The sequence below is a fragment of the Brassica napus genome, chromosome C5 (genome assembly GCF_020379485.1).
Source record: "Brassica napus cultivar Da-Ae chromosome C5, Da-Ae, whole genome shotgun sequence".
In the NCBI taxonomy this organism is placed as follows: Eukaryota; Viridiplantae; Streptophyta; class Magnoliopsida; order Brassicales; family Brassicaceae; genus Brassica; species Brassica napus.
In genome coordinates, this window is record NC_063448.1 from 22,574,550 (window position 1) to 22,585,064 (window position 10,515).

The 10,515-nt window shown below is 41.7% G+C and overlaps 1 protein-coding gene across 1 annotated transcript; it reads left to right on the forward strand.

Moving 5' to 3' along the window:
- Window positions 1-5,556: 5,556 nt before the first annotated feature.
- Window positions 5,557-6,591, forward strand: LOC125587148. The gene has a single exon (XM_048757316.1). The coding sequence runs from the start codon at window positions 5,557-5,559 to the stop codon at window positions 6,589-6,591; it is 1,035 nt and encodes a 344-aa protein (XP_048613273.1).
- Window positions 6,592-10,515: the final 3,924 nt, after the last annotated feature.

Sequence of the window (10,515 nt, forward strand, 5' to 3'; positions counted from 1 at the left end):
TTCAGTCCATTTAAAAGGGGGTCACTAAGAAATCCTAGACCTCTTCTTTCTATAAATAAGGAGCCAACCTCCTTTGAGACTCTTGGACTCTCTTTTGGTCTTTCCTCCATCTCTCTCTACGTCTAGAGAGAGAAACACTTCAACACATGCTTTCATCTAGGCACTTGTGATCCTTTGTTTTAGAACTACGATTGGCTTGATCCCCTTTCGGGGTACGTAGGCAACCCTTCGCCGGGTCCAGCTATAATCATTAAACACGTTTTTTTTATTCTCTTCGAGTCGGCTCCATCAAGTTCAAGCTCAGCATGAAGACTTCTCCTAACCCCACCGACGAGTCCTCATCTCTTTCATTCACTAGTTTGTTGAAAGTTCTCAGATCAAACAGTTGGCGCCCACCGTGGGGCATGGGGAAGTATCTTCGAAGAAGATTAAACTGGAGTCCGTTCTATCGTCGTTCGATCGTTTTGTCGTCACTCGACCGTTCTGTAGTCACTCGGCGCAGATCGTTCTCTCGCAGTCTCTCGACTCGATCTCTCGCGGTCACTCGGCGCAGATCGTTCTCGCGCAGTCGCTTGGCTCGATCTCTCGCGGTCACTCGGCGCAGATCGTTCTCGCGCAGTCGCTTGGCTCGATCTCTCGCGGTCACTCGCTCGATCTCCTCACTCGGCGCAGATCGTTCTCTCGCAGTCGCTCGATTCGATCTCTCGCAGTCGCTTGGCTCTATCTCTCGCAGTCACTCGCTCGCTCTCCTCACTCGGCGCAGATCGTTCTCTCGCAGTTACTCGGATCGATCTATCTCGAAGTTATTCGGCGTTGATCGATCTCTCGCAGTCGCTCAGACCGATCTCTCACGGTCACTCGACTCGCTCTCTCGCAGTCACTCGGCGCAGATCGATCTCTCGCAGTCGCTCAGATTTCTCTCTCGCGGTCACTCGACTCGCACTCTCGCAATCACTCGGCGCAGATCATTCTCGCGCAGTCACTTGGCTCGATCTCTCGCGGTCACTCGATTGCTCTCCTCACTCGGCGCAGATCGTTCTCTCGTGACTCGACCGTTCTGTCGTCACTCGACCGTTTTGTCATCACTCGACCGTTCTGTCATCACTCGATCGTTTTTTCGTCACTCGGCCTTTCTGTCATCACTCGGCGCAGATCGTTCTCTCGCGGTCGCTCGACTCGATCTCTCGCGGTCACTCGGTGCAGATCGTTCTCGCGCAGTCGCTTGGCTCGATCTCTCGCGGTCACTCCCTCGATCTCCTCACTCGGCGCAGATCGTTCTCTCGCAGTCGCTCGATTCGATCTCTCGCAGTCGCTCGATTCGATCTCTCGCAGTCGCTCGACTCGATCTCTCGCAGTCGCTTGGCTCGATCTCTCGCAGTCACTCGCTCGCTCTCCTCACTCGGCGCAGATCGTTCTCTCGCAGTTACTCGGATCGATCTATCTTGCAGTTATTCGGCACAAATCATTCTCTCGCAGTCGCTCGGATCTCTCTCTCGCGGTCACTCGACTCGCTCTCTTGCGGTCACTCGACTCGCTCTCTTGCGGTCACTCGACTCGCTCTTTGCGGTTACTCGTCATGGATAGCTCTCTCGCAGTTACTCGGCTTGGATCGCTTTGTCGCAGTCACTCGGATCGATCTCTCGTGGTCACTCGACTCGCTCTCTTGCGGTCACTCGACTCGCTCTTTGCGGTTACTCGTCATGGATAGCTCTCTCGCAGTTACTCGGTGCAGATCGCGGTCACTCGACTCGCTCTCTTGCGGTCACTCGACTCGCTCTTTGCGGTTACTCGTCATGGATATCTCTCTCGCAGATACTCGGCTTGGATAGCTCTCTCGCAGTTACTCGGCGCAGATCGTTCTCTCGCAGTCCCTCGGATTGATCTCTCGCGGTCACTTGACTCGCTCTCTTGCAGTCACTCGACTCGCTCTTTGCGGTTACTCGTCATGGATAGCTCTCTCGTAGATACTCGGCTTGGATCGCTCTCTCGCAGTCACTCAGATTGATCTCTCGCGGTCACTCGACTCACTCTCTTGCGGTCACTCGACTCGCTCTCTGCGGTTACTCGTCATGGATAGCTCTCTCGCAGTTACTCGGCTTGGATCGCTCTCTCGCAGTCACTCGGATTGCTCGCAAGTCTCGAGCATGACGTGATACCGCGAAGACACGTCCACCCGTGACGATTTGATTGTGATGGTTCGCTCATGGCGGTACGTTCATGATGATGTCTATGGCGACTTGTCTTTGGCAGTTTGTCGATTTACACTTCATCCATGGCAACTTGCTCCAATAGTTCAAAACACTGTCCTCACAGATCGTTCGCGCAACCATCCCGGAGCAAGAAGTCTGATCGGAATCAGAAGTATGTCGATGACAGCTCGCCCGAGACGGTCCGTCTATGACACTTCATCTATGGAAACCTAACCATGATGGCCCATTCATGATAATCGTCTGCGACATGGGTAAAGCACTGAGTCCATTTTCTTATAAACCCTCTTCGTAAAATTCATTAAGATCAACTCCATCTCTCTCAACGAACTGGGGGGCTTACTGTTGGACATGGACTTTGTCCCCAACAAGGCTTATAAGATAATGAGCTCAGCCCATTTAAAAGGAGGGTCACTAGAAAACCCTAGACCTCTTCTTTCTATAAATAAGGAGCCAACCTCCTTTGAGACTCTTGGACTCTCTTTTGGTTTCTCCTCCATCTCTCTCTACTTCTAGAGAGAGAAACACTTCAACACATGCTTTCATCTAGGCACTTGTGATCCTTTGTTGTAGAACTACGATTGGCTTGATCCCCTTTCGGGGTACGTAGGCAACCCTTCGCCGGGTCCAGCTATAATCATTAAACACTTTTTTTTTATTCTCTTCGAGTCGGCTCGATCAAGTTCAAGCTCAGCCATTGCCGGTCTTGAGATATTGAGGGTCCAATACTAAATACAAAACCGAAGCCCTTACATAAAAAGTTTTTCGATAAAAAAACAATTTTATAATAAAAAATTTACAACATCTTCAAAACTATTAAAATTTGTTCTTTTTGTAAAATAACACATCTTAATTTTTTTCTAAAAATTATCTATCAAACTTTTAGAATCAAGGTTTTTCTGATCATATTAATATAGTTAATCGTAAGTAATATTTTTACAATTGCAGTTTTGAAAAGCTTCTTTCGGTTGGAGCATCTGAAACCGGGATTGTAAACATTATATTATAGACAATCTATATATTTTGATAACTTTTTTAAAATTTTTGTCTTGTAACTCATAAGAGGAGGTACTAGAAAAAGAGTGAAACACAATTTCCTATGAAAAAAGAGTAATTTAGCCTGAAAAATAATTATTCTTAATCAGTTATGTTATTTTTTGACCCAAACAAATTCAGCCATGTTCTTTTTAATCCATTCATATTAAATAACATAAAAAGATATGTACGATTTAATTGTGTTTGTATATAAAAATTGTCTCGTCACTTTTTTTAACTTTTCTACAATACACATTGATCCATTTAAGTAACAACAATAGAAAAAGTAGACCTTGTTTGTTTTTGATAAATCATGGGCCCCGTGCGATTGTTTCAAGTGTATGGGGTCAAGTCCGGGCCTGAGTTCAGCATGAAGACTTCTCCTAACCCCACCGACAAGTCCTCGTCTCTTTTATTCACTAGTTTGTTGACAGTTATCAGATCAAACATATATTTAGCCATCAAAAGTTGACTTTTATATAAAATGTTTGTATAAAAATCGAAGGGAATCAAGAAGAAGATAGTTGATGAGTATGAACATAGAGTAGAGCATCCCGTGATAGGCAAACAAGACATTCGGTGGTTTATCCGACATGTAATGAGACAAAATTGTAAGGTTTGAAATTAAAGAGAGCACATGTGATCACTGGAATCACTTTCATTACACGACAATTTCACATATTTAGCACATATGGTGTAAATGTTGCATTTTGTACACCAGTCTTAAAACAGTATCAATCATAAATATATATATCAATTTTAGACTAATTTTTCATTCTGTTATAAACCATTTAGTGATCGACCCATTTATCAGCCCGTGTAGCAAGACGGGCCAAGCCCATCCGCATGATCATACTGGCGCCTATCTACTCTTGTGTTTATCTACATTATAGTTGGCGTTTATCTTACGTATTGCTAGTCATTATCTAGTTAAGAATAAGTACGATCTCATGTCGATCCAGTACTTAGACCGTCATTACCATATGTATATAAAGACCAGTTGGTCGACCTAATAATACACACAAGTTCCCCTCTTCATTCACAACACGTTATCAGCACGACCTTGTCTCTAAACCCTTCCAAAAATCCACCACCCATAAATCAGAAACCAAACGATCTCTTGCTATTTTCCGGCGACTCCTAAAGCTCTTCCAGTCGCCTCCTTTTCTCTCTGTCAGCAACCAGCAGCAGCTCTCTCTCCTCACAGACCGTTCAACTCATCACAAAAGGTTCAGGTATCTTCAGAAAACTCAAAACAAAACCAAAAAGGATTTAAACCCTCAGCCGCATACATACAGCTACATCTAGCCGTATGTCTTTGCAGAATAAAATCTAAAACCCTAATCTATTTTCAAAGCTTAAATCTCGTCTTGTTTCACCATGTTTAAGCTTGTTTGATTTTTTTAATCTTCCTGATGTGAGTTAATTGCTAGAATCTTTTAGGTTGACAATTACACCAATTTTTTTACATATCCGACTGCTGCATCAACTTAATCTGATTGTTTGCTTGCATTAGAAACTTGTTCTTGAATGTTTAAAGTCTTTCTCTGATATGTTGAAATCGACTAGAACCTGTCTCAAATTTGAAATAATTTTTTTTTAATATTTTTAAGATAAATCCGATTTTTCTTATAGATAAATCTGAAATTTTAAAGATAAATCCGATTTTTTTTTTTGATAAATCCGACTGAAAACAATATATTATATATTTTAATTCGATTTTCCTATTTTTTTAAAAACCTTATATCTTTATCTTAAAAAAAAAAAGGATTTTCGGCATTTATCAGAAAAATATCGATTTTTTTTCCTAATCCTACTAGGAATAGGAATTGCTAGTATTTATCTGAAAGTAAATAAATTTCGGATTATTACTGATATACTAGCATTATCAAATAATTATATTTAATCTGATAAATATCGAAAACAAATAAAAGTAAGAAATGATTGCATTTTTTTGAAAATGTATACTAATCTGATTTCATGCATGGATTTAACTTTATCTCGATTTTGTATAGGTTTAACTTTACCTTCCTGCATATCACATGAAATCATCTGATTAGGATAGATCATTCATACTGATTAGTTTACTTTCATGTCGAAAATTGATAAAACTGATCAGATTTCATGCAATGGATTTAACTTTATCCTAGATGTATAGGTTTAACTTTACCTTCCTGCATATACATGAAATCGTTTGGATCATTGAAAAAAAAATATTGTTATTTACTTGCATTGCTTGTATCCGGCTGAAAGAGTATGTGAATGATCCGATTATTTTTTTTACTAATGGGGATAAACTACAAATATTTTTCAGATGTCAAAGATTGCGAATCTTGATTTCAGTGCTTTGAAAAGCAATGGTGACAACTACCTGGAATGGGCGCTTGATGCAAAGATCATGCTGCGATCAAAAGATCTTGGTGACACAATCACCAAAGACAACAATTCCAGTGACAAAGACAAGTATAGAGCTATCTACATGATACGCCACCATCTCCAAGAGAACTTGAAAACTCAGTACATGACCATGGAAAATCCATATGACCTTTGGATCGCTTTACAGCGAAGATATGACCACCAGAAAACGGTGTTGCTTCCAAAGGCTCAATATGATTGGAAACACATAAGGTTCTTGGACTACAAATCAGTAGACGAGTACAACTCAGTCCTGTTCAGAATTGTGTCCTTGTTAAGGTTATGTGGTGAAAAAGTAACCGAGGAAGAGATGCTTAATAAAACTCTCTCCACGTTTCCTCAAACCAACATGGTATTGCAACAGCAGTACAGAGAGAGGAATTTCGCCACATATACTGAGTTGATAGAATGTCTCTTGTTGGCTGAAGCTAACAACGAACTGTTATTGAAAAACAGTGAGATGAGACCTCCTGGTACAGCTCCATTACCCGACATCTCTAAGCTGGCTATAGAGCCAAAGAAAGAGAGTAACCTTGTCCAACACAATGACCATCCCGGTCCAAACCGTGGAAGAAGTCAAGGACGAGGTCGTGGTTCTTTTAAAGCACACGGGCGAGGACGTGGTCGCGGTACCACACCCGGCTTTAGCCGTGGTCGTGGCCGAGGCCGTAGTGTGTCTTTTAAACCACAGATCAAAGCTGATCGATGCCACAGATGTGGTATGGGTAATCATTGGGCAAAGAATTGCCGAACTCCTAAGCATTTGTGTGAGCTTTACATGGAGAGCTTAAAAAGAAACCCGGAAGCTAACATGGTTCGAGACCCGGGATATGATGGTGATGATGATGATGACTTGGAAGACGTCCAGGATCACCAGCACGAGTCAGACAAAGTTGATCACATGGAGTTTGAAACTTCAGACATACTGAAATAAGGAATTAAAATTCCATATCGTTTTTTTTATTGTTTTCCCCTGGATTTGGTGTTCTTTAAGATTGTTTATCAGTGTTTGGCTTTGGATTTAACTTTATCCTTATGAATGAATAAATTTTTTTCATTTCTCATATGCCTAAGAATTAGATCATTAAAGATACCATCTCTGAAAATTTTATTATTGTTCATTAACTTTATGATTATTGTTTTTGAAGAATGAAAAGTGGAATGGATACAATCGTGGTGGACAGTGGCACCAGCCACACCATTTTGAGAGACAAACGATTTTTCATACATCTCACACATAAGGTAGCTAACATCACCACTATAGCTGGCACGGCTAGCTTAATTGAAGGCTATGGCCACGCCAATATCTTATTGCCAAAAGGTACACATCTTGAGATTGAAGATGCTTTGTACTCACCTAGCTCAAACAGAAGTCTATTGAGCTTTAAAGACATAAGACTGAATGGTTTCCACATCGAAACAATGGGTGAAGGAAGTAAAGAATTCCTACAGATTTATAAAATCACCCAAGGCAATAAGAAAGTCTTTGAGACTATACCTGCGTGTGGGACTGGTCTTTATTATGCCCAGACCAGTCTTGTTGAGGCTAATGCCGTCTTGAATAAAGAATTCAAAGAAGAGTTCACTCTTTGGCACAATCGGCTGGGACACCCCGGTTCGAACATGATGCGAAAACTCATATCAAATTCAAATGGTCACAGTTTGAAAACAAAAAGAGTTATCCCTAAGAATATCACATGTGAAGCATGCTCACAAGGGAAACTAATTACTAAGCCATCACGTACCAAAGTGAATAAGGAAGTGACAAATTTCCTAGAAAGAATACAAGTTGATATTTGTGGACCAATACACCCACCCTGTGGGACATTTAGATATTTTATGGTCCTGATTGATGCATCCACAAGATGGTCACATGTTTGTCTCCTATCAACTCGTAATCTAGCACTTGCAAGATTGCTGGCTCAGATAATAAGACTGAGAGCACATTTTCCAGATTTTCCATTAAAGACTATACGTCTAGACAATGCAAGTGAATTCACTTCCCAAGCTTTTAATGACTATTGTATGTCCATGGGGGTAAGTGTGGAGCATTCTGTAGCACATGTCCATACTCAGAATGGCCTGGCTGAATCCTTTATAAAACGGATCCAGCTGATTGCCCGGCCACTCTTAATGAATACCAAACTCCCAGTATCAGCTTGGGGACATGCAGTACTACATGCAGCTGAGCTAATTCGCATCAGGCCATCTAGTGAGCACAAATACTCGCCATCCCAACTACTAACGGGTCATGAGCCAGATATATCCCATCTAAGAGTTTTTGGATGTGCCGTCCAAGTGCCTATAGCACCACCACAGAGAACAAAGATGGGACCTCAGAGGAGGATGGGAGTATATGTTGGATACGATTCCCCTTCTATTATTAAGTACCTAGAGCCAACAACAGGTGATTTGTTTAAGGCCAGGTTCGCGGATTGTCATTTTGATGAATCCCAGTATCCAGCATTAGGGGGAGATTATGGTAAGCTGGTACAGGATATAAAATGGAATCAAACATCCTTAACATGGCAGGATCCTCGGACTAGAGATTGTGATCTAGAAGTCCGGAAGATTATACATCTTCAAGAGCTAGCTAACAGATTGCCAGATTCCTTTGCTGACCCAAATAGAGTAACCAAGTCATACATACCAGCTGCAAATGCACCAATAAGACTTGATGTCCGTGATGGACATAATCAGGCTGCTACTACGTCTAAACCACAATTGAAACGTGGTAGACCAGTAGGTTCCAAAGACAAAGAAGTTCGGAAAAGAAAGAGTGCAAAGAAATCCGACAAAGTGGAAACTCTAGACATGGAAAAGGAAACTCATGTACCACCAAAAGATACTTGGGACGCTAAGAATCAAGGTAATGAAGTTCCTGACAATAATGAGATCTCAATAAATTATGTCATGTCTGGAAGGAAATGGAACAGAAAACATGTCGACATGAGTGATATATTTGCTTATAATGTAGCAGTCGAATTGATGGATAATAAGGATCTAGAACCCACATCTATACTAGAATGTATGCAACGACCAGATTGGTTGAAATGGAAAGAAGCCATTAATGTGGAGTTAGAATCACTGAAAAAGAGAGGAGTGTTTGGACAGATCATCCGGACACCTCACAACATAAAACCAGTGGGATACAAATGGGTTTTTGTGAGAAAAAGAAATGAGAAAGGAGAAGTTGTGAGATATAAAGCACGACTTGTTGCACAAGGATTCTCACAAAGACCAGGAATAGATTATGAGGAAACTTATTCCCCTGTGGTGGATGCTACGACCTTAAGATTTCTAATAAGTCTGGCTGTAAGAGAAGGTCTTGATATGCGGTTAATGGATGTTGTAACTGCCTACTTATATGGTCCACTGGATAATGAGATATACATGAAAATTCCAGATGGTATTGAATTGAAAAACAAAGAGAGTTCTCGAGAACAACATTGTATCAGATTGAACAAGTCTCTTTATGGATTAAAGCAATCAGGTCGAATGTGGTACAATAGACTGTCCGAATATCTCCTGAAAGAAGGATACAAAAACGACCAGATCTGCCCATGCATATTCATAAAGAAGTTCAATAAGGGTTTTGTAATCATTGCAGTATATGTAGATGATTTAAATATCCTAGGAACCTCTGGAGAAATTTCCCAAACTGTTGAATATCTCAAGAAAGAATTCGAGATGAAAGATCTTGGAAAAACAAAGTTTTGTTTGGGATTGCAACTTGAGTATATGAAAGATGGAATTCTTGTGCATCAAAAGGCATATACAGAAAAAGTACTCAAAAGATTTAATATGGACCAGTCTCACCCATTGACTAGCCCCATGGTCGTGAGAAGTCTTGGTCCGGACACTGACCCATTTGGTCCGAAGAAGAAAAATGAGGAAGTCCTTGGTCCCGAAGTGCCTTATCTCAGTGCCATAGGAGCTCTGATGTATTTAGCTGGCCACACACGACCAGACATCAGCTTTGCTGTGAACTTACTTTCTAGGTTCAGCTCCTGTCCGACCCAAAGGCACTGGAACGGGATTAAACATATACTTCGTTACCTACAAGGAACGAAAGACTTGGGTCTTATGTTTACTAACAAATCTAAGGAAGATTTAGTTGGTTTTGCTGATGCAGGTTATCTCTCTGATCCACATTATGCTAGATCTCAGACTGGTTATGTTTTTACACACGGTGGGACAGCTATATCCTGGCGGTCCATGAAGCAGACCATGGCAGCCACATCCTCTAACCACGCAGAAATATTAGCCATGCATGAAGCCAGCCGTGAGAGTGTATGGATGAGATCCATGACACAGCATATTCGTACCACTTGTGGTATGATCAAAGGAAAGGATCCACCGACCATCCTATACGAGGATAACACAGCATGCATCGCACAGCTTAAGGATGGATACATTAAAGGAGATAGGACGAAACATATTCTTCCTAAGTTCTTCTTTACACACGAGCTTCAGAAGGCAGGAGAGGTCCAAGTATTGCAAGTCCGTTCGAGTGAGAATTCAGCCGACCTCTTCACCAAGTCACTACCAACCTCAACGTTCAAGAAGCTCATATGGAAGATAGGCATGCGTCGACTGAAGGATCTTCGGTGATGCATTCATCAGGGGGAGTTCATGTGTTGTACTCTTTTTCCTGTCTTGTTTTCCCTTTTACCACATTGGCTTTTGGGTTTGTCAAGAGAGGTTTTAATGAGGCAACATCCAAAGCATGAATGAACCTTGACCGGATATGTCGATCAAGGGGGAGTGTTATAAACCATTTAGTGATCGATCCATTTATCAGCCCGTGTAGCAAGACGGGCCAAGCCCATCCGCAGGATCATACTGGCGCCTATCT

Coding starts and splice junctions, on each gene's coding strand:
- LOC125587148 (XM_048757316.1), top strand. CDS start 5,557: ATGTCAAAGATTGCGAATCTTGATTTCAGTGCTTTGAAAAGCAATGGT.